Consider the following 27,523-nt stretch of genomic DNA (forward strand, 5'->3'; position numbering starts at 1 on the left):
TGCTATCACCAGCCTTTCCGTGATATGTTTGTGAGATGTGTTTCAGAAAGCAAGTTTACAGCCACCCTCACTTGCAGTCTGAAGAGCCCAGATATCCCATAGATAAGCCATGCGTGCTCAAAATGCATGAACACACAAGAGATGCAAAGGCGTCTGCTAATAGCATCTTCACTTTTATCCTGAATGTGTGGTGTGAGTGTGCTGGAAGAGAGAGATTGCTGTGATTGCCTCCGCTTTTGCACAGGTTTTTGCTTTTATATGGCAGCTTTGTGCTCACCTCCACTCTTCAGGCTTTCCGTTCATTTGTTCAATCAGTAGAACTGATTAGAAAGGCCTGAGGTTAATGGTCTTTCCTTCCCTTTTTTCCTCCTTCCCTTGTGCCACTTTTGTAAGCAATACTGAAAATGTGACCTCTTCCAGCACAGGTTTGTTCCCAGACAAACTGGCTTAGAAGGTCAGTTGAACTGTAGCTGGCCTGTCCACTATCTCTTGATCAGCCTCAGTTGCCAGTGCCAGCTGGGCTGTTCCGACCTGCCCCCGTGTCTGACTTGCCTTCCCTCTCTGTCCTTGCGGCTTACAGGTTGGGCAGGTCTTCCTTGTCACAGCCCTTGAGTGATGAAATGTCCTCTTCCCTTCCCTCCTCTCCCCTGGCAATTTCTGAGAAGCAATAAAAAGGAAAAAAAAAAGAAAAAAAGATAGCAAAGTGCAGGTTTTTCTACAGAAATCATTTAGCTCAACACTATATCTTTTCAGGAGTGGACCTTTGCTGTTTGCAAAGCCTTGCTATCATAAATTACCACTACTTAATTTTAGACAGTGCTCTCATGGTCTGAAGCAGCTGCTATAGAAGAAAATGTGTTTTACTCAGAAAGCATTAGAATACTTCCTGAAACACAGTAGAGTTCCTTTCACCTTCCCTAAGATGAAAAGCAGTTGGTGTCTGTAACAAATGGTGTGGGGCATTTACCATCTCCGGTGCTCTCTGCCTCTTTGCGCTTCCCTGGGAAGATTCCTGACATTATCAGAAAGTGAGAGACTCATGTCTCACTGCAAAAGAGCTCTTACAGACATGCAAATCTCAACTTCATGTGTAGCAATATGATCCTAGGTCATGGTAGACGTTTCTAAAATATGTGAATTAGCATTTTTTTTTCCTTTTTGAGTCCCCCAGAGGTGGATTTCTGTGTATTTAGTTAACCCGTTTCTATGGACCCATGGATCAGGTGAAGAAAGAGAACACATCAGGTTTTTAAACTTTTCTCATCCAGTTGAGAAAAATATAAAAATATATTTTTAGTTAAGGTATGTTGTACAGTGAATGAAGTTTATGTGATGCTGTGTTTTACACTCCCTTACATTCCTATCTTTTGCAAGGCATCTACTGCAAAGGAAATCCAGAGTGTTAAACTCTACCAAATCAGAAGGATCAAGGATACACATTTTATACAGCTCTAAACGATTTAAGGTACAAGGTAACTACCAATCATCCTGCAAACTCTTAAGCTACAATAACCAATTTATACAACTACTGCATTCATATTGATGCAACATTCATGCAATACATATGCATGAAAACCTCCATGTGTATGGAATAATTATACAACAAACTTTAACTCGGAGGCATTCTAAACTATGACTTTCTGAACCAAGTCTGGACAGCTTCTTTCATTTTTTCTGGTGTTTCTTAGACTCACAGAATAATATAGGGTGGAATGGAGTTCTTGTGGTTGAACCCCCCTGCTCTAAGCAGAGCCAGCTAGACCAGTGTGCTTAGGGCCTTACCCAGTTGTATTGCAAGTATCATCTCGATGGGTGGACATTTCACAGTCTGTTCCAGTGTTTGACCACTGTCACTTAATGAAAAAGTTTCTCTGAGTATCAACTCAGAATTCCCCTTGTTTCAACTTGTGGGTATTGAATCCCATCCTCTCATTGCGCACCTCCAAGAAGAATTTGGCTCCATCTTCTCTGTAGCGTGGGAGACACGCAGCCCTCCAGACTTGTTTCCTAAGGGCCTAGTCCAAAATTAAAGAGTCATTAGAAAAACTCCGGTTAACTTCACCAAGCTCTGGAGCAGACCTCCACTACAAGACTGGGATTGGGCATCCTTGTTTGGCTGTAGGAAGGGTCTCAGATCACCTGCCATTCTCGCATGGGTGGGTACAGAGGACTGAGGTGCTTCTCTTGACGTTTAGAGGTATTTGGATATGAGCCAGAGCTGTTTGAACATCCTGTTAGCCCAGAGTCAGGACATTGGCTCGAACATATTGGCATGCTGACGTGGTTGACTGTGCTACTTTTGACAAAGGTTGGCTTGTGTCTTTTCATTTTAAAGGGTATTTAGAAGGAGTTCAGACTTGAACAGACCTGTCTTGAGAATGGGTGTCCTGTCTGTACTCAGCAGTGCCTGTCACTGCAGCTGCCGGTGTGGCCCCGAGCTCCGCGCAGGGTGGCACGAGGCGTGGATCAGCGTGGTCCCTGCTGTGGGTCCCGCCTGACCTGCGCGGCTCTGGCTGCTCACGCAGCAGCGGCACCACGGCCAAGCATATCTGTCGCTTGCTTGCTGCTCACACGAGGCAATGTTGTGCCCTTTGAGGGATTTTTGTGTGCGCACTGACTGTAACCCAGATCTGATAATGGCATAAGCCACCTTTGAGCTGTCACTGAGGTGAGAAGAACAAAACCAGACACATTTTCATTAGCTTTTTTTTTTCCCCCTAAACCATGTGCACATTATTTCCTGTTTAAAACTACAAAGTTTAGCAGCAAAACACATCTCATCTGCCTGTGGTGCGGGAGGTGTTGATATCCCCTGCCTACGGCTGTCACTGACATCCACTCCCGCATTGCAAATTGTCTCCCATCAAATGAGCTCACAGAAATGCCAGTGTTGTTGCATATGCTGGGGTTTGCGTGATGTATTTCTGCATCGCTGGTGTTCATCTTGCAAAAATCCTTTGCAGTCCCAGCTGTTATTTTCAGGAACTGACAAGTAGGTTTCTGTAAATGAATCAAATTTATTCTGAACATGGATGTAGCCCTTTGTCAAAAGACAACGAAAAGGCAAGAAATATGTAGCAGAACATATCCCAGCCTGTGTGGAAGATGGTTCTTTTCAGCATGGAGAAATTTTAAGTGAGGGAGGAGGGAAAATAGCAAGAAAAAAGATTCAGAAAATTCTTTCTTAGTTGCTCCTCCTGTGCTCTGTGTGAGGGGATAGCGTAGCTCTGGGATTTGGGAGCGGGTGATGGAAAAGGGGGTTAAACCACTTACTGTAAGCATAAACTTGCTACCTTCACAACGGTTCTCTGAAAGGCCACATTTTGGATACTTGCTGCAGTGGAGTCTGCTGGCAATATATTATTTGTTTACTAAACAGGGAATGTAATTGAAATGTCCCTTTTGAGTTAATGAAAATATAAAACAGCTTTCTAGAGTAGACTGACGCCTCTAATTTAATTATCTGTGAGCCTCATAGATTAAAAGTATTCTTTCATCCGTTCCTGGCAGCCTGAAGTAGATGAATAACTGAAATTCAAAGAAAAAACTTATGAAAAGGAGACCTGGCAGATGAAAGAGCAAAGGGCCAAACCATTTGTAAAAGGATTTATCTCCACTGAGATGCTCGTTGTCTTTACGGCAACTAATTATATGTGAAAACTATTAAAGATTTGGAAGCTGTGACACCCATTAAAAGAGCCAGGGGTTCCCATTGCCTGCAGGAAAAACAAGCTGGTTCCTCTTTGAAATATTGTTTGCTGTGTATCAGAGGAGTTACTCTTTAAGGGTACATTGCAATCAGTGGTGTTAAGCACGTGAGCAGTTGCCAGAAAACCAGCAGGAGCGGTCATACAGGTAGTGTTGAGTTTGCTACGTCGTTATTTGCAGAGTCGGTCCTTTAGACCACAGATCCGTCCCTAAAGCAAAGCCTGGAGCGATGCTGCCCCACCACTGCAAAGGCAACCCGAAGCAGCCAGAGCTCAGGCGCATCCTTGGTGCGGTGGGATCTGGTGTGTCCTAACGCCGCGTGAGCTGTCTGCTTTCTGCATTGAAGCACTTCTGCTCGTGTCAGCCAAAGGCTGATGGACAAATCTCCACGTAGCTGCTGGCTACAGCAGCCATTCTTACGCGCTTTTCATCCGCCTTCACATTGACATCTGTTCGTGCTGTGTGTGTTACAGCAGCACTTGCCACCCCAGCAGAGACCGCGATCTCCATACGGAAACGCAGAGCATTTTGACTTGCAGAGGAAGCCAGTGGCCGAGTGAGATGTGAACACCGGTCTCCTCTGGTGTCATCCCAGGCCCAGCCATCATGTTGTTATATGCAAAAAAATTAGGTTTCATCCCTGCCGTACATGAAATATTTTCTGAATTTGGAAAGGTAAACCAGAGAGGTGCATATGGGAAAAAGTGGGGTTTGCACTTCACAGGGTGAGTATATGAGGAGCAAAGAGGTTTGCGAGTAGCAAAAGGGATGCTTCACCGCACTTGGGGTTTCTTTGTTAGAATATGTTCTCCCTTTTCAGGTTTGTATTTGAAGACTTTGATCTAGAGGCACAGCGCGTCTCGGAAAGGAAGAAAAAAAAAAAGTTTGCTTCTGGTATAAACATTTACAGCTTCATTGACTTGAAGTGGAATTTCACCTGGGAATATAAGCAGTGACCTCAGCTGAGATGAGCAGAGCATGGAGAGGGGGTACCTGTTGCTTAGAGTTACCTGAAGGGTGCTCAGAAAACCAGCAAAAAAATCTGCTGATTCATTTTATTGTGGTGGGAGGTTTAAGAATCTCTAGTTCATCTAGATTTCATCTAACATTTTTGACTTTGAAAAAGGGTTGAGTTTGAAAAGTTTTTTGGAGTAGATGGTGGTTCTATGTGTCTGCAACACAGATCAATGCACTTTGAATTGCACATGTGCAACGGGGAGCTGGGGTGAAGGAATTGTAGCGCAAGTGCCAGAATTCTGCAAAATTCTGGCTAAGAAGTTGGCCTTAACCATCGTCTAAAATGGTGCCTCTGAAATCTATCTCAAATGATACTTAAATTTACAGAAGTATTTCATGTTATCTTTATATGTCAGGTTTTAAAACTTTTAAAACTTGAACAAATCCTTCATTTAGCTGCCCATGAGCAGCATGGTTTTTGCATTTGTTTTGAAATTTGCTATTGTACTCATGCTTGGTATGATGATACTTGCTTGACCTGGATTAATTTCCCATGCTGATTTGTTCTGAATGTGCCCTGTAGGCTGATGGTATATTTGCAGCCTCTCTTCTTCCTTTGTAAAATTTGCTGTTACCATTTACGGGACAGAGTGTTCTCCTTAGACACCTTCCAGAAGTGCCAACTGCCTGTTGAACAGCACGGCATCAGCTGCTAAAGCCTGATCCAAACCCCAACGAAATCAGGGAACAGTAATGCAATTTAAGGTTTTTAAGGAAAGGCAATATCTTTTATTAGATCAACTGTTACAGTTGGACAAAAACAGACAAGCTTTCAGGCACACAAATCCTTTTTCAGGTCTGAAATAGCAGCAGTATTGCTTACACCAGCATTCCTTAGCAGTGAGACAGCTATGGTCCCAGTAAGGTTCAAAAAATGTGATTAAAAGTGTGTGTATTGCATGGCCCTTCTTACTGGGGACGGCTTCCTAGCAGGAGGCAGGCAAACATCATTCTCCTCTCTCCCCTTCCCAGTATACACCCTACAAACAGGAGATACATCCTACACAGAGAGATAGTATAAGGTCACTTATATTTGAGAAAAAGTCTTCAGTACCTTATGACCAAGCCCCATCTTCTCCATAGTCGCCCTGCTATTGGGAAGAACTGAGGCAAAGCTGTGGGCTTCACTGTGCAGGTGGCAACCGCAGGATCCGTGCTGGAAATTCTGGCTCCTAATGTTTGTGCCTGTCCAGCAAATAGTTCTGGGACCAGCTGACAAAATGAATTTTATTCCCTTTCTTGTGGTTGCTTTACAGGGAACAGTGTTTCCCAAAGTTCCTGGAGTCACAGTTGACTGACCAGCCACCTAATAACAAAGCTTGTGATTGAAAATGCTACACAGGCAGGATGGTTCTGCAGAAAAGATGTGAGCAGCTTCCCATAGTATTTGGATTGCTTGTGGTCACGGAACAGAAAAATAAGAAGTAACAGCCCAGTACGCTTCCTGCTTACTCCTCCAGATGATGGATCTGAACATCCTAGTTTTTCATTCTATGATAGACTTCATGTTTATCTTCCTTTTTCCCTTCTGGAATTCTTCAAAAGTATGTACTAAAATCTTTGAATTAAAGAACACAGGTAGATGCTCAAAAGTTAAATGTTAACATTAACGGTAACGTGTATTAATTGTTAACATTAACTGTAACATTCATTTCTATATTCCCATACTAGGAACTGGGGTGTTAGCTGTAGTTAATAACTGTGGTATTAAGAAGCTGCGGATGCTTTTTGCTTGTGTGAATATTTCCGTGGTACATGGGCTGTGAGAACTCTGGATTTTGCCTTCTTTCTGGAGTGTATTAATAGGTGTGTTAATTATGCAGCTTCTCTATTCAGCCTTATTTGAAAATGAAAGGCTGCATTTCAAGAAACTGTCACCACAAGAAAATGGTAAATAAGTATTGACACTTCTGAAGAAATTAAAAGGATGAACCTTTTACTAGTTAAAGTTGATTAACACACAGACATGAAAAACCAATGAGCAAGGAATGCTGTAAACAGGAATATAATTATTGTAAAAGCTTAATTCAGAAGGAAAAATACCTCTTAAAAATGATGTAAACCAAAAATCTTTGGTTTAAGTTTAAGATCTGTTTTGGGCATTGGTGTTCTGGTGCAAAGCTATCTTACAACTGTCTTGAAAGTCCTTAAAAGTTTAGACCATTTCTTCATATAAAATACAAGTGTTTCAAATGCCGTTCTCAATCTGAATCCATCACTTAAGACACATCGTACTTAAGGATCTGAATCATCATTCCTGGCTGTGCCACCCTCAGCCTGGCCAACCTTAGATTGATCCCTTTTATGTGTTTTTTGACCCAGTGATGTGCCCAGTGGCGCACACCCATGGCAAGTAGGCTGGCATCAACCATAGAACGCCATAGACAACTGCTTCTCTTTCACGGAGATGGTTTTAATGGAGAAGTCATGTAGACAACCTGTGAATCTCTAGTGAATCTCAGAATTTGTTTGATTCCCCTTAGTACCCTGCCGAGGAGTTTGGGCTTGAAAGCATGGCTGTGAGTGTACTACATAACGTGGTTTCTTTTTCTTTATGTGCACCAAAAGGAAAATGATGAATTTGTCTGTGAAAGCCAAGAGCTTCATTCTCACTTGAAACCAAGACCCTTTCATATTCCCATATATTTTAAGACACTTCCATGCTGCCAGCGTAGAATAAGTAAAAATCAGGATTCATACTTGATCCCCATAATGTTAATTGTGTAGCCATGTGGATGACCACATGCCTACCCTGCAAAATATAATTCCACGTCTGGATTCTGCAGCCAGTAAAGGGCTCTGATGCCTCAATTTTTAGGCATCTTCTACGGATGGGTTTGAAATGTAGATGCAGATCCATCACTGAGTCAATGCCATGTTTAGGTTGGATCTCCTTACACACTGGCACTTGTAAAACTGTTGGTAAGGAAGAAGGGTATGAAGGAAGGAGAAGCAGTGAAAACGTGAACTGCTGAGGAAAAAAGCATCTGCTCCCAAACCACTGTTTTTTACTACCTGACACCTTTAATAGCGACGATGTCGCAGCTTTTTTCAGTCATGAAAATAGAAATAGCAGCAACAGGGTCCAGCACTCAGGTTAATGTGCCAGTTACACACGAATGGTGCACATTATAAATATACATTTAACGTCCTTTCATGCATACCACAGCTAAATAACAGCCAGCTCTGTCTCAGTGTTCTTCCACTACTGCACTTACGGAGTAGCCTGGAGTAAGGGAAGGCTGCAAGGAGGGCTGGAAATGGCAGTGCTAATGAGAGCAGCAGATGTCATTGCACTTTACTCCATTTCTGCCGCAGCTGGTTATAAATTCAGGTGGGAGATGTCAAAAAGCCAAAGAAGTAAAACTCTCTTTTGTTCATTATCTCGCCCAGGACTCAACATGTTCATATCGTCAGGCTTTCCATGATGGTAGCTTTGTCTCTTGTTTCACTGAGACTTCACTCTTTTTCAGGTGCCAGGAGACAACGAGAAGCATTGGAAGCCAGTGTTAGTGGTCTTGACGGAGAAAGACCTCTTAATATACGAGAGCATGCCACGGATGAAAGAAGCTTGGTTCAGCCCTCTGCATACCTACCCCCTGCTAGCCACCAGGTACCTGTGCTTTTTTATTACAACCACTTCCAAGAGCGGTGGGAACGGCTGAGTCAGCCGGGAACAGGTATAGCTGGTTCATAGCTTTATATCACACTTGAAATGTTGTGGTTTGAGAAGCAGATTGTTCTTCAGTGGGCTGATGTGATCAGTTTAACTCCTCACTTCTCCTCTGTTTCAAGTTCTGGCCAAGGATGATGGCCAGAAGGACACCAGAAGGATTATGGATGCAGCCGTTTGGCCTGGATCCAGAGGCAGGAGTGCTGAAAAAGCTGAGAGCTCAATCTCCTGAGATTTCTATCTCAGTGTACAGACCTGAGGGCTTGGCAGAAGCACTCAGATTTCCAATTGCTCCTCCAGGCTGAAAAACGTGAAATTGCTGCCCTGAGTTGGACGTGCTGCTGTGGCAGTTCTGCACCACCGGTTTGGGGCTTCTGGGGGCTCGCACATGTGGTGGAGACACTTAATTTCAGCACAGCTCGTGTTCCTGCTCCAGCAAATTAATTCCTGGCTTTTTTAGCTTAAAATGGTGAGCTTGGAAGACACATTCTTGAATCTAGGTTGGAAATCTGCATTATTTCAAAGGTATCCATCAACACTAATTCAGAGAGAGCTTTCCCATGGTTGTCTTTATGCGGTGGAAACTGTCTGTTCTTCTTGATGTGAATCTTAATTACATTTCTCTGCCAGTATGGTCAAAGGGCTTGAGAAAGAGCTGCCGTTCCATTGTTTTGGCCTTGCTACAGGCCTCTATTATACCATTTTCAATGAGTTCTCATTCAGAAGGGCTGGTAGCACATGGCCAAAAGCAGCGGGTCTCTTACTGCACTCTCATTAGTTAATTTTTGTTCCTGGTCTCTTAGTTCTCTCCCCAAATGAACTGAGGCTTTGCTGCTAAATCATTATATTAAAAAAAATGAAGCTGAACTCAGTGAATTATGATGATGATTGTTTTGTCCCAGTCTACCTACCCATGATGGAGCTTTCAGACTTCCTGGGAAGCTGGCTTCTGACTCACCCTTTGTTATCATAACAGGAGGCGAGAGCCCCATGCTTTGCAGCTTGCAGCCTGCCGCACCTCATGGAGGTGAAGGTTGGCAATTCCATGTGGCAATTCCTGATGAAAACTGGGTAAGGTGTTGGAGCCAGAGGCTGCGTCCAGATATGTCACTGAGGCCTTAGAGTTTGTGAAGCAAGAGCACCCCAGCAGAAGGTGACGCGTCTCCTCTCCAGTGCTTTGGGGTGTCAGTTGTACATGGACCTAAGTCTTCCTCCTTACGGTGACTGGGGATCCTGCAGCACACCCTACCCCTTCCTGCCCACACATCGTCACGTGTAAAGACAGCCCTTTGGTGGGCATCGCCAGCCCCGTCATCAGCGAGCACTGATTTACCGGATCAAACAATCTAAGTCCTCATCTTGGAGGGCCTGTTACTTAATTACTTTTTCTCAAGAGTTCAGGTTAGAGAGCAGACTGGCTTGCCTTGGGTGGGGATAGTCATCTCCTTGTCCGATGGGATTCCCGTGTGAGTGGAGGAGCATCAGCCTTCAGGCTGGAAGGGAATGAGAAGTTGCTTGACACAGGTGTCAAGCTGCTGAAGGGTCTTTATGGACTGGGAAGATGGTCTGTAAGAAAGATGGGATGCGGTTCAGAAAGGACAAGTTCAGACAGTTCAGTGCTGGGGAATGGTCAGGTGTGCTGGTTTGGGGTGGAGAACAACTGACAAAGCAGTTACTCTGCCAGGAAGCATCTGGGCAGCGTGGCGAAATTGCTTAAATCTACGGTGTTATGTTTTTGAGAAAACAAAGGCAATCATCTTGGGTTATAGCAGAAGTGTTGCACGTTGGGCAGATGTAGTAATCTAACTGAACTAGAGAGCGTGAGAAAAGCCTCGGGTGACACACCACCTTCATGTGAGGCATTGCACTTCCAAAAACATGCCAGTTAACTATGGAAGGTCTAGAAGAAAGCAATGCAAATGTAGAAAACACTATCAGTAGGGGAATACTTAAGAAACCTTAGTTGTTTAATCTAGAGAAGTGCATGGAAAACATGTCAATAGTTTTCAGGTATGAAGATGAGACACAAGGAGGACAGGAGAGCATGTTCCCTGCTGGGTACAACAGGACATAGTTGCCTGCATCTGGGGGTGGGCGGTGGGGGCTGTCAGGGTAGGTCCTGGGAAAAACTTGGTGTGTGGGTGAGATACTGGATTAGATTCTCTTGGAAAGGTGTACAATCCTCATCACTGGGGACTTTGAAGGACGGGTGACACTGTAACCCTCAGGAATGTGCCGGCACAGTTAGCCCTGCTCTGGCAAGGGAGATGACCATTCCAGCCCCATCTCTGGGGTTTCTTACTAGGATCACTGTGAATTTAACCCTCACGTAAAAAGGCAGCGGATATACCAAACATGATATTCAGAATGGACTCGCAATCTGATAAATATGTATAAATACACGAATCCCCAAGGTGAGCAGATTACATAAATTGACAGATTCCTAAATCATTACACCTACTGTTTTGGATGATTTTGATTAAAACCCTGCAGGATTCTGCTTTTATGATCTGTCACACTGAGTACAGTTATACCAAAAAAAATACACAGGATTTGCTGTTGGTATTGACTGCTGTGTTCATGCTCGGTCAGTGATTAGCCTCCTCGTGATGGTTTTTTTAATCCCCTCTGTGCATTGATCGGTGCAATTTAGAACTTTTCACCTGGAAAGTTTGCAGACCACATGTTGTAATCTTGGCTGCTCCCATCTTTCATATTTTTATGAGTCCTTGGGAAAAATTTTTGCTTAGCTAATGCATATTTGAAAAGATGCTGAAACTGGAAAACTTCAGTGCCAGATACTGTACAGAGTCATGCTTAATCTACCCAAGACATAATGAGCAGAGAAAATTGGAAAGTGGTAGAAGGATTACAATCTTCCTACAGTATTTTAACAGCAGAATTGCAACATGCCCTTTCTGTTTGTTGATAAGTTTGCCTTCAACCTATGGATGCTATTAAGACCTAAAAATATTTTCCAGTCAGTCTTTCCCAGCTTTGTGTGGAATATAAGTAATAGCTCAAATAAAACTGAGATCAGGAGATTTAAGTTGTTCCTTTAAATCTCTGCACCGGGAGGCGCAGCAGCTGGCTCGGAGCCCTGACTCCAAGGACCTGTTTGTCATAATCTCTGTTTCAGTGTTTCCTTATGCCTGAATAACAGTGCCTCCCTCTAGCATGGGAATGGGGCTTAAGTAATTACATCTTAAATGTTTGCAATCAAATTGTGTTATCTATCGTAGCCAGATATGAAATGAAAAAAAAAAAAGAAGCAGCCTATGTTGGACTCTGATTAAAGATCAGGTAAGTAGCTTTTGTGCGAAGCTGAGGTCTGTAACCAGAAAATATTAAAGCAGTTTGGTAGCTAATGCCATGGCAAGTTGGGAAAGGAGTTTGGGCACTGATTAGTCATCTGTGCAAGTGGAGAGAGGGGCAGGCGGAGAGCACTGGGGTCCCTGAGCACCCCAGGGAAGGTGTATCAGATGGCGTGCAAGTGGTGCAAGTTCTCCGCTCGTCTTCCCAGGGCAGCGGGGGTGGTTGTGGCTCCCTCCATGCGGAGCTGCGATGAATGAGGGCCTGCGCATAGCTTTCCAAAGAGTATAGCCGTTCCAGAGCAGGTTTCAAATGCTAAGTCAGGGGCAAGGAGTGGCTTCAACATAAGAAAGGTCAGATGATGGTGGCTTTCTGCTGGGCAGAGCTGCATGACTGTTGATGCATTTGTATCACAGCCTCTTCTGAGATAAATCTCAAATGAGCAGCTGAAGACTTGCTTTGAATGTCAGTGCTGGTTGCGCTGTCCTTTTTGAAGAGGCCGTTAGATTTTGCTGTTGCAGTAAATGGTTGAAATTCCTTTCTTAGCATTAGAATGAGAAGCAGGTCCCAGTGAGTCTCACCCAGCACCAGCACGTCAAGTTGAACCGTACACATCTTGCTATCACACGTTTGCAAAGAATAATGCTAAAAAGGTCCCCAAAACATAGAGAGACAAGGGAGAAATTAGAGAAGATTAGAAGTGGCTCCCTGGAGCATGCCAGGAGTTGTGTCTTACAGCCACTGCCTGCTATCTACACCCTGTGCAAAGACTTGATCGTGACCAACCTTCTCCTGCCCTCTTGCGGCTCTGGCTGCTCCAGGGAAGCGTGCTCAGGCTCCTGCCTGCTCCCAGACACCTCAGAAACCTCCACGGAGCCCAGTAACCTTCAGGGACTGCGGCTGAATATTACCAGAGCCGGCCCTGGGGTGCCTTTTCGGCTGTGGGGTGCAGCGTGCAGCACACACACCCTCCGCTGCGGTCGAGCGACGGGAGGCGGGGGCGAGGGAAAGCCTTTTGTGAAGTTTCTAAGACTATTTTTTGCCTTTTAAGGTATTTTTGTGGTCTCTAGGAGCAAATATCTTTTATGTAAATGAAACAGCTCACGTGAATGCAGCTTTATTAAAGCTTGAGAATCCTTTGACCTGTACCCAAATACAACAGTACTGACAGCTCATGGCTAAATACTATCAAATGTTCCCCTGCATATTTGTCTAGTTCATATTTAACTGCATGATTTTCCAAAGCACAGGCTGGAGTTGCATGATAGAAAAGGATTTTTAAATAGTGAGAATTAATTGTTAATAATGAGGGGATAATGGAAATGAGAAGGTGGGCAAGAAACAATGTTCGTGTTGGATGTGTCTGCATAATTTAATTTGTAAAGTACATCTTCATTCTATCCATATGCTAAAAAAACCCTACAATGCCAGTGCTATGGATAAAGCCTGAAGACGTAGGGGAGCGGGGAGGTGGATTTGAAAGGAAATAAAACATTGGAACCACCTGGCTGTCACATATTCAGTATCACAAGTATGAGAAAACAATTTTTAGCACAGCTGATGAGCACTGTATAAAAGAGAAGGGATGACCCAAGGAGAAGCTGGGATAGTTTTATTTTTAATGACAAACTTGAGGTGATTTTCCAGGCTGCTTTCCTGCAGTTGTCCTTCCATTCTGCCCCCCAGGCAGCAAAAGGCAGCGTGAGAGCGGTGGCCCTGCCTGCGCCTGAGTGACTGGACAGGGTCAGGCAGCAGCAGAAGTCACTGGAGAGTTCAGTTCCTGATCTCCTGCCTTAATTATCAAGATGCAGCTTCTCCTCAGAGTTTGCACCTCCTCGTGCCAAATCAGTGAATAAAAGTTTTTGGGCTGTTTGTTTGCTGCTGACTCCCCGACTGCAAAATCTGCCCCGGGGTGCAGTTAGAATCATAGAATCATTTGGGTTGGAAAGGACCTTTAAGATCATCGAGTCCAACCGTTAACCTAGCGCCGCCAAGTCCACCACCAAACCATGGCCCTAAGCACCACATCTCCCCATCTTTTAAATACCTCCAGGGATGGAGACTCAACCACTTCCCTGGGCAGCCTGTTCCAGGGCCTGACTACCCTTTCCGTGAAGAAATTTTTCCTAATATCCAACCTAAACCTCCCCTGGTGCAGCTTGAGGCCGTTTCCTCTCATCCTATCACTTGTTACTAGGGAGAAGAGACCGACCCCACCTCGCTACAACCTCCTTTCAGGCAGTTGTAGAGAGCGATAAGGTCTCCCCTCAGCCTCCTCTTCTCCAGGCTAAACAACCCCAGCTCCCTCAGCCGCTCCCCATAAGACTTGTGCTCCAGACCCTTCACCAGCTTCGTTGCCCTCCTCTGGACACGCTCCAGCACCTCGATGTCCTTCTTGTAGTGAGGGGCCCAAAACTGAACACAGGATTCAAGGTGCAGCCTCACCAGTGCCGAGTACAGGGGGACGATCACTCCCCTGGTCCTGCTGGCCACACTATTCCTGATACAAAAGGCCTCAAGTATCAAAGCTGAGTGTGGCGTTAACACAGCCCTTCTGCAGGCAAAAAAAGCATTTGGAGAGAGTGGTGGTGCCTCTCTGGAAGAGGCTTTCCTGCCCAGACACAGGGCAGGGCAGCTCTGCCTGGGATACTCTGCCCCGTGCCTTCTGGGACCTCCTGGGACCGTAAAATCAAAGCGGATGCTCAAAATCCTAAGGAAGACACCACAAACCTGAGCATGAACAAATCTTGCAAACCTTCTAGTGGGGTGGGAAAGAGGGACGCATCTGTTCAGCACAAGGCACATCCCAAATGTCAGCATGAGCTGCCAGGGAACTGGGGAAAATTTCAGGTGCCCTACGGTTAGTGTTTCAATAACTGCAAAGCTAAAGTGCTTTTTCTTTCCTTTCTGCTTTTTTTCCTCTTAACATCTCTGTTTGATGGCACACTTCTACAGTGTCAGCTAACAGGCAACTATTCTTCTAGATGCAAAACAATAATTTGACGGTGAATTAGCATTCAGTAGATGATCAGCATAATCTAATGTTTTATGCTTCAGCGCAAGTATTCTACTACCATGCTACATACTTACGTCCTAGTCTCATATGAAGTATACTGTTTGCCTATAGAAAGGGAAACAGGAGACACATGATGGAAATAAGCTTTTCAGAAGAATTTCTGTGGTTTCGTTTTGTGCCTCCCTCAGAGGGTTGTTGCCTGGGTCTCAAAGTGCAATGAACTCCTCTGGATTACTGTTATTTTCATCTGAATCAGTGTCATGTCCCTGAGCGAATTCTGTATTCATTGTCCGCACTTCTGCAGGAAAAAAACCCAAAAGGGCAGTCTTAAAGAAGAATTAAATATTATGAGGTGTTGATTTTCTCACTCAAAAATATTCCCTGCAATTAGTGTTTGCCCAGATGAACAAACCTTTCCTGGTTGTGGGAGATCAGCTGTTGATGCCAGGCAAAAAAATGTTAATTGCAGCAAAATGTGAGAGAATTTCAGATTACAAATAGCTGCAGCATTTTGTGTTTTTCAGGTTCCTTATGGGAAAAGTATGCACAAGGCAGTACTTTGGCATCTGCATATTTCACAGAACTTCTTACTTTATCCAACAGCATTTACTGTTGAATTTGTCTGCAGGTATTTAAGCTTTATGGCAACTGCAGCCTGACAGTGAAAGTTGGATTCAGCTGCCTCATCTGAGCGAGCACTTGTATCTGTCCACCAAACCCCATCACCACGGACCAGTTGGTGTTTTTTCTCGATTCCGTATCAGAAGGGGTGTTTTCTACAGTCCATTAGGAATTTAGGGCCCTCTGGGACATGCCCTTCATCACCTGCATGTCCAGCTGCTTCAGTACTCACTGCTTTGGACCTTCACTCTCCTGCGCGTCACCAGGAGTCACTTTAGGCTCAAATACGGAGGAGATGCGAGTTCTTGTGCTCCCAACCACATGCATTTAGGAACGTACAGAGCAGAGCTGTGCTCGAGGGGGATTTTGGCGCAGTGCACTGTGTCACCGTTATAATTCCCTGACGTTTTTTCAAATCCGATTGCAGGTTGGTCCATTCTGGCCCAGGAAAAGGCTCACCGCAGTCGGGGGTGGATTTGTCTTTTGCAACCCGTACCGGTACAAGGCAAGGGATTGAAACCCATCTGTTCAGGACGGAGACTAGCCGAGACCTCTCACTGTGGACGAGGAGCGTAGTGCAGGGCTGCCACAATTCTGCAGAGCTCATCACAGAAATCACCACATGTGAGTAACACCTGCGGCGCCACATCTCCACACCTCCTTGTGACACACGGGGGTAGTTCAAGCTCCTTCTGCTAGAGGCGATTGATTTTAAAAAATGCACGTATTTAGGGTTCTATGTATTTAAAATATTGTCCCCTTGGTTTCTGAGCCAGTCCCAGCTGGTGTGGTACCTGTGGCCAGTGACACAATCACTGTCATTCTGACTTTTGGTCTTGTTTTCGGTGTGTTGTTTCAGACACAAGTCTGTAGTCAGCCATAAAGGGCTGCATGTCGTGGAGGAGTGATCGTCAGAGGTTTGTCCAGAAACCCACAGAAAAGAGCATTTTTCTGAGATTGAGGAGACTCCTGAGAGCCGGGCGGGAGTTTCTCCTGCAGAGGGGGGAGGCAGAGGAGGACCGGCGCATTCAGAAGCGTGAACTGGTCATCTATTCACCCAGCTCTGCACACCTGAGAAGAGTAAAAAAATACAAACCAGTCCAGTAGCCACATTTTGATTGCTAGTCATTTCCCTCCCTGAACACCAGGGGGTCACTTCTCAGCCCTTCTGTACATGCAAAATCAACTGGAATAAAAGCAATCGGCTGCAGATGCTCTGGAGTGATGTCCCGTTCGGCCAGGTAGCTGCTAGCTCCGGAGCTCTGAGGCTGTGTCTTTCCCTTGAGCACCCCCAGAATTTGGGAGTCCTTCCCCCACTAGTTGTCCAGTTGACAAGGCTGTTAAAGTTGAACGTTATCTCCACTCATTGCCTAAAAACGTGAGAGCAAGAGCCAAAGCACAAATCCGCTCCATGACGAAGGGCAGCTCTGATTTCGTGAAGCCGTCAGGCACAGCCCCATGCTGCTGAGCACGGGGACGCCTGCCCGTAGCCTGCCAGGCCCCGCTCCTCGCAGGAGGCTCAGGCGTCTTCGCGAGGGCCTCTGACATGGAAACCAACCGGAGTGTTCAGTGGGAACCACCTCGAGGGCACGCCATCTCGGCCCAGTGCCATGGATGCCTTTCTTTTCAAATGCAGGAGGGCATCAGCCCCTTCTTTTATCGCGGTGCTTTTATCCCAGTGCCAAGGACCCTTCTTGGCAGAATTGTTCACAGGAAAGTGGTGGAAAAGAGAATTTGGGATGTGAACACCTAAACTACTCATTTTTTAATTTGGATCATGGCCTATGTTTCCAAGCTGAGGGGAAGATGCAGACTTTCTGCTGCAGTAGCTATTATATACAATTATTCGGGCCCTTTTTCAATTACCACGACACTAATGAGGACTCAGGAGTGTCTTCATCTTTGTCAAAATACTTTAGGGAAACCCTTTACAGCTTCTAATTTTCTCGTGTGTTGTGCACCGCGTTTATTGATTTTGGCTATGTCTGTCAGACGTAAGAAGAAGAGTAGGTGTGACTTTGTCGAGGTTTGGAAGGAGAAAATGTCAGCCTGAGCCACCGTAACCTTCAGCAGATTGTTTTTGGGCAGCACGTAGATGTACGCTGCAACATGAGGAATGCAGCGAATAACTGAAAGGAGTGACATCAGTACTGCTGCTGCCAAGCACAATTTTAGTCTGTGTGTTTACACCAGAACTAACAAACCTTGCTTGGACCTTGCACAACAGAAAGATTTCCGTTGTTTTTCCAAATCTGCAGGTTTACAGTTAGGGCATGATTAGCCCAGTTTGAGGAAAGGTTAGTTTCTGCGAGACAGCGTTGAGATCGAATGTAAAACACAGATATCTGCAGCCAAATGGAATTTGTTGCCTTTAAGAACGTTACAGGCTAAATTTTGTTTCCTTCTTCAGCTTGCACATATAAAAGCCAGGAGTGCCGTTTGACCATCCATTACGAACATGGGTTCTCTCTTACAACCGAACCACAAGATGGTGCCTTCTCTAAGACAATTGCACAATATCCCTACGAAAAACTGAAAATGTCCTCAGATGACGGGATAAGGATGCTTTATTTAGACTTTGGAGGAAAGGATGGAGAAATTGTAAGTACTGCGTTTAGCAGAGGGATGCACGTTACCATCTCTTCGGTGGTCCTTCAGGCTGTGGGGGTGGAGAAGCACTAATGGAAGCTGGACTAGATGATCGTTGTAGGTCCCTTCCAACTGAAATATTCTGTTCAGTTCTGTTCTATTCTATTCTAATGACAGCTGGCCAGTACCAGGTTCCAGTACCAGTATTTAGACGCCGTGCTTTCTAGCACAGCATGACGATGTGGCTTTAGAAGGAGATAAACTAAAAAGAGAGATAAAATGCTAAAACCATGCAAAGAGGGATGAAAGATTTCTTACATTTAAGAACAAATTGTATCTCTAAATAGCCAGGTGTTGGAAATTTTATATGTATCCATTTCACTTTTTAATTGATTGCAGGTGGAAGAACTTGAGAATGAGATATTGTCAATTCCAATGTACACATAGGGACTTTATGTTATCACAACAAGCTATGTCTTTAGACATTTTTGAACATCTAGTTGATGAAAAAAATTGAAGACTACAGCTGTAGTGCAAACTGCTTAGGCCTCTAAAAGTTAGCTGTCACAATGCCTAAAAATAAGGTGCTTATTCCTACAGGCAGTTTAGATACCATAAATTATGCATGAAAACATGGTCTTTCCTGTCAAATTTTTCAGCAGTTCCTGAGCACGTTGGGTGCTTAATTTTTCACATCACCTTTGATAACATATACTTGGCGAACTGCTTATTGTCAGGCTTTCAGGAGGGAATTTGTTACTAGCTCTCAATAAAGTTGATGCATGACTGGTGGAATGGCAAATCTGGTTTGTTTTGCTGTGAACCTAGAGCTGAACCTGCTGTCCCCACTGACAAGTCTGTCATGCTTAGCAAGCACGTGGTGGGATCACCTGAACCGAAACTACAGAAAAAAACCCTCTCAGTTCAGTCTCACTGCCGGCTGCGGGAACAGAGGAGCAACCGTGCAGCATCAGCTGCAGATGCGGTGTCCTGGCTTCAGCTGTGACCACCAGCAGATGCACTGGGTGTTGGACACAGCAGTCCCACCGCCATCCCTGGTCAAAAACAGAGCCTGAAAAGATGGAGGGGTTGAAACTCTTGGAAAACTGCTTGCAGCATCTGACCCTGTTTTCTGCTGCTTACCCAGGTGGATGCAAGCCCAGAGGCACCAGGCTCTCGTCTGCTCTCAAGATGCTTATTACTTACTTTTAGTAACCTAAATATTTGCAGCTGTATGCAAAGGAAGGACAATATGTTGTAATAAAGGGTTGTTATTAATAGAAGCCTGTTGAAAATACCAGGCAGCAGTTAATCAAGTACTCCGTAAATGATTGCTTATTTGAGCTGTAATCTAATCTAATCATTCTCAACTTGATTTCTTTCTGTACTTACAGCAACTGGACCTTCATTCCTGTCCAAAACCAATTGTGTTCATCATTCATTCCTTCCTGTCAGCAAAGATTACAAGACTTGGCTTGGTGGCATAAGTGGGACACATCTGTTTCTTCAAAGAAAGATGGAGCGACCATGCTAATCTGAATACAGTCAACAGCAGCAACCCGTACAGCTAGCAGCATACACCAGCCGGGGGTTCAGTGCCGGGCCTTGGTCATTTCTGCAGTCTTCCAAGGCCCAGGTTTCATTTTGATCAGCTAAAGAGGTGGCATGACAAGTAAAACGGTGGATTTCATTGTAAATAATGGGATTTCAAAATCCCATGTGAGACAGTAAAAGCATGTAGTACCATACGTGTAAATGTTTCAGAATCATAAATTGTGCCTATTTCAATGTACTTGTTTATATAGAATAAGTAAAGGGCTAAGCAGACAAGAGAAGGGGTTGGTTGCAAGCTCAAGGTTGGTTGAGTAGTTGTTCTCCAAACAAGATTGTCCCACCACCCAAAAGTAAAATATTTTTTCTGCTCTAACCTGTGCACCACTTACAGCAGATTTTTCTTTTGGAGCGCTGTCAGAACCTGTTGCTTGAATGTCCAGCAGAGCATTGCAAACATGCGCCTTTGAGTAGGATGCGCTAAAGCAATACAGCTGCGGTCAGCGAGCAGCTGGGGGGTCCCTGCCGAGGGGCACTTTCAAATTAAATGATAAAGACATCCCGCGTACATTCCTAGCGATGGACCCAAAGCAAGAGTAGCTGTAGTGAGGTGTGGAGAGCCAGCTGTCAGCGGGGCGTAGGTAGGAGCGTCCTCGCCTTACCTGAATCCGTGTTGAAGCGTGACCGAAGCTTCTGCCAGCCCGTTTCCCCAGCAGAGTTCTCCAGCCGAAAGCTGTGCTGACCTTCCTGTCCTCCTACCCCAACTGAGTCGCCCCCTCAGCTCTGCCGAGGCCGGTTGGGTGGTCTTGAGAGAAGAACAAATGAGAGGAAGGAGAAAGACTTGATTTTTTTTTTTTTTTTTTTTTTTTGAGTTTTCTAGATTAGATCAGAAAAGTTATTCAAGCAGCTCCACAACAGTGAGGAACCGCACCGGGGCAGGAATAGGAGCTGCAGTGCCAGAAAAGCCTTAATATGGAAGGAGCTGCTCCTACGAGCGGGACTTGGCAAGTCCACATTTATTTCTTCTGCTGAAACATAAGACGTTCACCTCGGTACCCATAACTACTAGTTCTGTTTCGCACCACAGCTTGCTGTTTTAACTCGAAACGTGCGAATCCCTGAGTTTTGGCCTTGTTCACAGTTCGGCTGGGCACAAAGCGGGCAGCAGGTGGGAACACTGACCTTCACCCTCAGAGATGACACACACGGCTTGCACCTGGAACTGCTAAATTGGCTTCATGTGGTTGGGGGAGAACAGAGAGAAGCAGAACAGGGACGACATTTATGTTGCTCTTATTTTGTAACAGAACTGCTTCATATAGGGGTGGGGTTTTGTTTGCTTTTAGAGTTTTGCCCTAAATTCACACTTTGAAGGACAGGAACTGTCTGGGAAGTAATAAATCCAAAGTTTGTGGAAGTTCACTTGTCATATTACACCACTTCTGTTATTCTTGAGAAAGCACATAAGTTTCAACTTAGCATCACTTGGCTGGCAAAGAGGAAAATTAAAAACACAGTTTGGTTGAGCGTTAAGCATAAGTCATGTTGCTTATTGACAGCATAGGAATTAGTTCATGGTGGTTTCCATAGGTATCTTAATCATCAAAACCAATTAAAAAATTAAGAAGAAGATGATGGGCTGAATTCACAAACACAGAAAATAATCATTGAAGAAGAGCAGCTAAATCGCCACTGGGAAGAGCAGCCCTGCTCCCAGCACCTCTCACCAGACAAAAGCGAGCCTGGGAGGGGATGCACCCAGCTGTGAACTGGGTTGTTACTGGCATGATACTTGCATTTAAAAATTAATTCCTCGTGTAAATCCACAAGGTGGGAGACAACGCGTTCCGTAACTTAGTGATGATTGCCACACGGACATTTCTCACTTAGCGACCACTGCCGGTCACGTAACTTTCCGTGGTGGTGACTTGGGTCTCCTTTGGCTCGGAAGCTTCTAGAAGATCTTTGGAGAAGCTGAGAGCAGTCGGTACGCTGGGGGGCTGGGTCTCTGAGCATCACGTCGTCAAGTAAACCGCTGTGTGAAGATTTTAAAAAGCGATTCAGGACATTAATATTGCTGTGCCAAAGTATCACATAAAAATTTGGACGCAGGCTCCTGTAAAAGCTCCTAAGGTTAAAGTGAAAACTTGCATGCTGTGGGGCAGATAAATCCGTACGTAAATGATACACTGCACTATTTCCGTATTCCTTTAACACTCGCAGATCCCTGGAATGTTACACCTAACGTGGAGCTGTGGTGCTTAGGCCATGGTTTAGTGGTGGACTTGGCAGCGCTAGGTTATCGGTTGGGCTCGATGATCTTAAAGGTCTTTTCCAACCTAAACGATTCTGTGATTCTATGATTCTATGTATGTGCATTGTAAATATTACAAATTCCTATATTAGTACCAACAATCAAATGACACAATATGTAATCTAAGGTGCTCAGTACTATATGAAGTATAAGTGAATAACTAAACAGTTTGCAAAGAAAATTCATATTATATATATTTATAGAAAAAATAATGATAATTACAGATGCTATTTCTTCATTTTCAGATTTTGGACTGATTCATATTTGGATGGGCTAGACAAATGAAATATGGACCTACTCCACATTTATAAGAGTATAGTGAATATTTATATTTTAGAGGAAAAGAATATATTTAATAAAGTCATTTATTGGATTTTTGTGAGGTGAGCTTACTTTGTACCCAAACAAGCTGTTTGGAAGGCCGTCCTTTAGATTTGGGCTGGGGAAAAACACATTTTAAGCCTCAGTCATTCTGTTAAGGATTCAGTTACTTGAGAGAACTATTCATCGCATTGATGGAATGACTTCTAAAAACTGAAAACAAAAAAAAAGTAATAACGGCCTGTCAGTGGCGCACGGGGGCTTTCTGTTAAGTAAGCTCAGTGTTACGTGACAGCGGCGCTGGGGCTGCCAGCACAAGTACATGGCTTTTTTTTTTTTTTGCGGCTGGCATGTCCTGGAAGGCGACAGGGCCGGGCTGGGGCAGGCCGGTCGGACCCACCCGCTGAAGTTACCGTGCTTTTTCTGTTGCTTGTACTTAACCGGGCGGTCACAGAAGTCATAAAAAATAAAATAAAAAAAAAAGAGCAGAAACTTCTGCTTCCGCATTGAAGGAGTGAGGCCAACACATGCCTTGCTTATCTTACAAACCGTTATGGAAAAAAAGATGGCTTTCTTCCCTTCTACTTTAATTCTTCCCTTAGTGGCCCAAACGGAAAAGCTAACTGGGGGAATTTAAGGCTGTTCTTTCAGTCTGGCCCGAGGTACGGCAGCCCAGCCTCACGGAAACCCTCAAAACGGGTGTTCCCGAGTTTCACTCTTTTCACAAAATACTGACGGTAAACGGAACGGTCTGATCAGAAAGTTTGTATAGCAGCTTCACCGTTAGAAAGACTTGGATACATATTGGAACATATATGTTACTGGAAAAATGTGATCTAATGTTTGTTAAAAAAAAAAAAAAATAAAAGAAAATAAAGCTGATCTGATTGCGTTCAGGGAAGCATACGGGTGTTTCCTGAGAGTCTTGCTCTTTAAGTGGAACTGGCATCTCAAGGTACTTTATAATGAGAACACAACTCTATGCACTACCAAGTAAATCGCTACCGTGAACATCATTAGAATCGGTCTTTTCCAAATAATGAAACGAGTGTTTTCGTTCTGCAGAAGGTAAGTATTCCTTCTTCCCACAGGGCGGGGGATCACGCTCTATCCAGCTCGCCGCGTTCGGGAGCACAGCTGATTCGAAGCAGAGGTTGATCCGATTTCCATCTGCAAGACTTCTCAGTGCCCTCTTACCCGTGTTTAAACGTTAATGGAGCTTCCTTGGTTCCCGTGGATGCAGAATCAGAGCCCAAACAAATGATGTGCTCCAGGTTGTTATACCATCACTGATTTGTACGTTTATCTTACTTTTCATAAGAGTCAAACTGGCAGGTTTGTAACTGGCTGTTTAATGGGGCTGTTTACTATATATACACACACACACTATTACTATAGTACATATTATATATTACTATACATATACACACCCCCTCTTACTGTATATACTATTACTATAAAGTAATTGGGAATTGTATCTAAAATGGACACTTTTGAATTCAGTGGTGACTTTGATTTTAAAGAGCAGATATTGATAATATAGTAGCACAATTTTGAGAAACTCAGCCTGCCTGATGTAAGCGAGCCCCTAGATTAACCAGGGCAAAAGTTCAGTTTAAAAGCATGAGGGGAAAAACATTAAATATTTAAGTAACCAAGATTACAACCTCTTGTGAACATACCAGCTACTTTGTCCACATCGGATTAGCTTTTCAGTTTGTTTCCTTCATCAGAATCTCAGTGCTTGTGTAAATAATTAGAGGCATTAGAAAACAAATCCCAAGGGAGACCTGTGAACTGGGAAAAGTGAGTTAGTGAATCTGGAGAAGCATTGTACCCAAGTTCAGTTCTGTGGTAGCCCAGCGATACTACAGCAATTGCGTGATGAGCATTAGAAGTAATCGCATCACCAGTAATCGCAACCACATCAGTGTTGTCTTACCCCAATCTTGTCTAAGCGCATCAGACGGGTTATGGGTAAGCCATGAACGGGTATTGGCGAATATGACTTCTATCCTGACTTGCAGAAACGTGACAGCAAGCACCCGCGGCGTGCACAGGGCAGACTGGATTTGGGGTTCAGCAGCCGCAAACAAGGAAATAACTGGAAGTTCAGCGGCAAAGGGCGATGCTGCATTCTGCATCACCCAAGTCACACCATGTTAGCTGAGCCGCGGGAACTCGCAGCGTGGGGTTTTTGAACCACAACAGACATAAGATAATTTGGTTTAGCGCTGTTAAGGTAGACCACGTCTAATTATTTTGCATGCTTTTTTGTGGGTTAAGAGCATGGACAAGGGCAGTCACCACAGCTCAAATGGGGCGCAGTGTTACTAAGCCATGGTAACACACCAGCTATCACTTACCCTGAAAAACCCCAACATAGTAACAAAGAGCCAATGAGGCAGGGGCAGCATTGTATTAGTTCAGCACCAGCAATCACGCAAACAAACAATACATCAAAAAATGCTTATGTTTCCGTAGCTGCTTTCCTGCTGCTTATTTCAGGCCAGCCTTTGGGTCTACAGAATTAATTAAAACAATAACCATTGGGTTCTACTTGAAGTAAGAGAGTTAGCATCCAAGTCCAGGGCTCACTATGGACGCCATAGAGAGGTGAGGGAGGAATGAGAAAATAATAAAAAATAATTTTGAAAAGCACCTTTTTATGGAAGCCCTTCTACAGATACATGCAGATAATTTTTCATCAAGAAAGCCAGTTAAAGAGTATTAATTACTTTCCCGAAAGGGATTTTCTTTGCTCATGGTACCTACCCTCAAGTATTTTATGAAATGTAAAGTTTCTGTACTTTTGCTTATCAACTTATGCGTAATTTATTAACTGCAAAGCTTTTGTAATTACAAGTATATAAAAGCCCCCCAAATTAAGCTGGAAATACAACTTGCAGTGGCTTGCTTTAGTATTTGGACAAAAGTATCAGCATTCAGGCTGAAGATACCAGATCATAACTTACGGCTTTTCTCTCTCTATTTGGAAGTAGAGACTTTCTTTATTCAATATTAAATATTAAGGAAGATTAACGTCTTGATTAATTTCTTGTTTTCTGTCTTGAATGCAAAGAAATGTGAGCCATACTCAATACATCAGAGCAATTTCGTGCATGCACTTATTAAATAATTATTTAAATATCTACCTTCGTTGCATTTCTATGTCATCAAATCAGTAAAACCTGGATGCTACGGATGTGTGGGATTTTGCAGACAAATGTAATCCCGCTCCTAAGTCGCTGTGTTTCTCCTGGGCTAAGACGCACGTGGTACTCGCTAGAGGCTATTGTCACCGTAAACCAGCTAGGTAGCCTTCCTACTGCCGCTCAGAGGGCGGTTAAACCAAGCACACCCCCACGTTAAAGGTCTTGTGGAGTTCAGGGGAACAGTACCCCTGGAACAAAGGAACAGAAGAGGTAAAGGCAAGATCCTGTTAGACACGAAAAACCTCCTTAGGGCTTGGCTTTACACGAAATAGAATTAAGCAATGAATAACATCACAAAATCAGGACGGCTCTTTAGAGAATGAGTAGATTTTACAGTGTTAAGTCTAACCTACACATGGATTAGTTCAATTACTTTTTCATAATATTAAATTTCGTTCATATTAATATTGCTTAATCCATTTTTCTTCCAGGAGAATATAGCAAACAACAACACTGCATCTCTATCAATTTCAATCATGTTAGCTTATATAATGACCAGGAAATCCTTATGCTGAAAGCTGTAAAACGTACTTGCTTTGGTAGGAACACCTCATCTCAACAGAATACTAACTTGAATAAGTCACTAGTACAAGCCAGGTACGTGCCTGAGACTTAAGCAAACCGAGGCCGAATTTAGTATTTTACTGTGCTTGCACCTCGGGTAGAAATTCTTCTTCCCATTACACTTCACCGTAGCATGCCAGCTCTTCCACAGCTCTCACAATCATCATCACTGCTATCATTTTGATCTTCTCCTCCCCCATGAAAAGAAATCTCAGAACTCTGTTATGAATTGTTTCTAAGGAGTGTTACACCGAGCACACATGAAATTATACCGGAAATTCAGCTTGTAAAACAACGATCCTTTCTTTAATGGGACCTTGCATCAAGTTTCAGAAAACATTATTTGTTTCTTTTCTTATACTACAACATAGAGATCATTGTGACTCAAATTCTAATTACGTTTGCTTTCACCTGCAGGATAGGAACTGTTCTTAATTATTCTATAAAATGTCAACGGTTGATGCTGTAAACACCTGTTTATACAACAGCAAGTAGTAATAAATAGAACAGAAGTCTTCACACAAAAAGGTAAAACAAAGTAGTTTTGTTATTAAAACTAGATCTGGTGGGTTTTTTATTCACATAAAAAAATAAATATACAGGTTGAAAAACATACAAAGCTTCATCAAACCAAGTCAAGCTATATCCTTTTATCAATGAAACATAATAAATATGCATATAAAATAAAACCTTTTTTCATTTGCATTTTTTAAAAAATTAAAACTTTCAGTATAAAAAGTTTCAAAACATGCTACTGTGCTTGCAATTGAGCCTATACAATTACACCGCCCAGAGTCCTTCTGGTGTGCAGATATGTGCATGCGTGTGTTAGGCACCACAACGCTTTTCTTACAATCAGAAGCACTCGCTCTCCGCAGTTTCTAGGAAGGAGCGACCAGCATCCAGTTAGTACCTCTACTTGCCAGTCTTCTCCAAAACCCATTCAATCACCTGGGAAAACAAATGAGAAAACAAACAATTTAGATAACTTCAGTTCTTGAAAGCAACTTAAGAACATCTCATACACTTGATCAATTCTTCCTTTGCCACCACCTGTGTGGTGTTTACTAAACAGGATTTAAAAGTAATTAATTCAAAAGGAGAAAGAGTTGTTAATAAACTGAGAGGATAGAGCCTTACCCAAGAATTGTATTTAATTTTACAGAATGCCTTGTCTTTAGAAAAAGGCATTTTTAGATCCCCTGAACTGAGCTCCTTCAGCCCGCTCTCTCCGCGTACTAGCAACACGGTGCACACGCAATGCGCCACAGCTAGTGTTTCCAGCACAAAAAATTCCTCAAGCCGTTAAAGAAAGGACAAAGAACAATTTGTACACCGCTGTATCTGCCACCATTATTACTGCTGTTTCCCCAACAAGGTAGTTGTTCAGACAACTGACTAGTCCTGTGCAATTATATTTTTATCAGGTAGTTTCAAAGTATTCGCTAATACAGGGAAAAGGGGCCAGCTCAAGAGATCCCCTATTATTTGCCAATAATAATATTTGCCAATAATTTGTTGCTCTTTGCCAACAGCAAACATACATAAAACTACCAACTGGCCTCCCCAAACGATGGTGGTGAGAAGCAGTGTATCAGCACAATATCCCAGTTCAACACCAA

At 43.7% G+C, this 27,523-nt stretch overlaps 2 protein-coding genes across 2 annotated transcripts in view; one reads left to right on the forward strand and one right to left on the reverse strand.

Moving 5' to 3' along the window:
* The window catches only part of SNTB1 (syntrophin beta 1), a 116,365-nt gene extending 94,193 nt beyond the window's left edge, over positions 1-22,172 (forward strand). The window contains exons 4-7 of the mRNA XM_082325358.1: positions 8,199-8,338; positions 15,775-15,971; positions 17,758-17,948; positions 19,331-22,172. Coding sequence (XP_082181484.1) covers positions 8,199-8,338; positions 15,775-15,971; positions 17,758-17,948; positions 19,331-19,423 — 621 coding nt within the window. The 3' untranslated portion in view covers positions 19,424-22,172. The remainder of the gene's footprint in view (positions 1-8,198; positions 8,339-15,774; positions 15,972-17,757; positions 17,949-19,330) is intronic.
* A 4,544-nt stretch (positions 22,173-26,716) lies between these two features.
* MTBP (MDM2 binding protein) overlaps positions 26,717-27,523 on the reverse strand; it is a gene marked incomplete at its 5' end in the record, with an annotated part of 29,226 nt that continues 28,419 nt past the window's right edge. The window contains one exon of the mRNA XM_082315437.1: positions 26,717-26,852. Coding sequence (XP_082171563.1) covers positions 26,817-26,852 — 36 coding nt within the window. The 3' untranslated portion in view covers positions 26,717-26,816. The remainder of the gene's footprint in view (positions 26,853-27,523) is intronic.

Source organism: Platalea leucorodia (assembly GCF_965183815.1).
Source record: "Platalea leucorodia genome assembly, chromosome: 1".
Classification (NCBI taxonomy): domain Eukaryota; kingdom Metazoa; phylum Chordata; class Aves; order Pelecaniformes; family Threskiornithidae; genus Platalea; species Platalea leucorodia.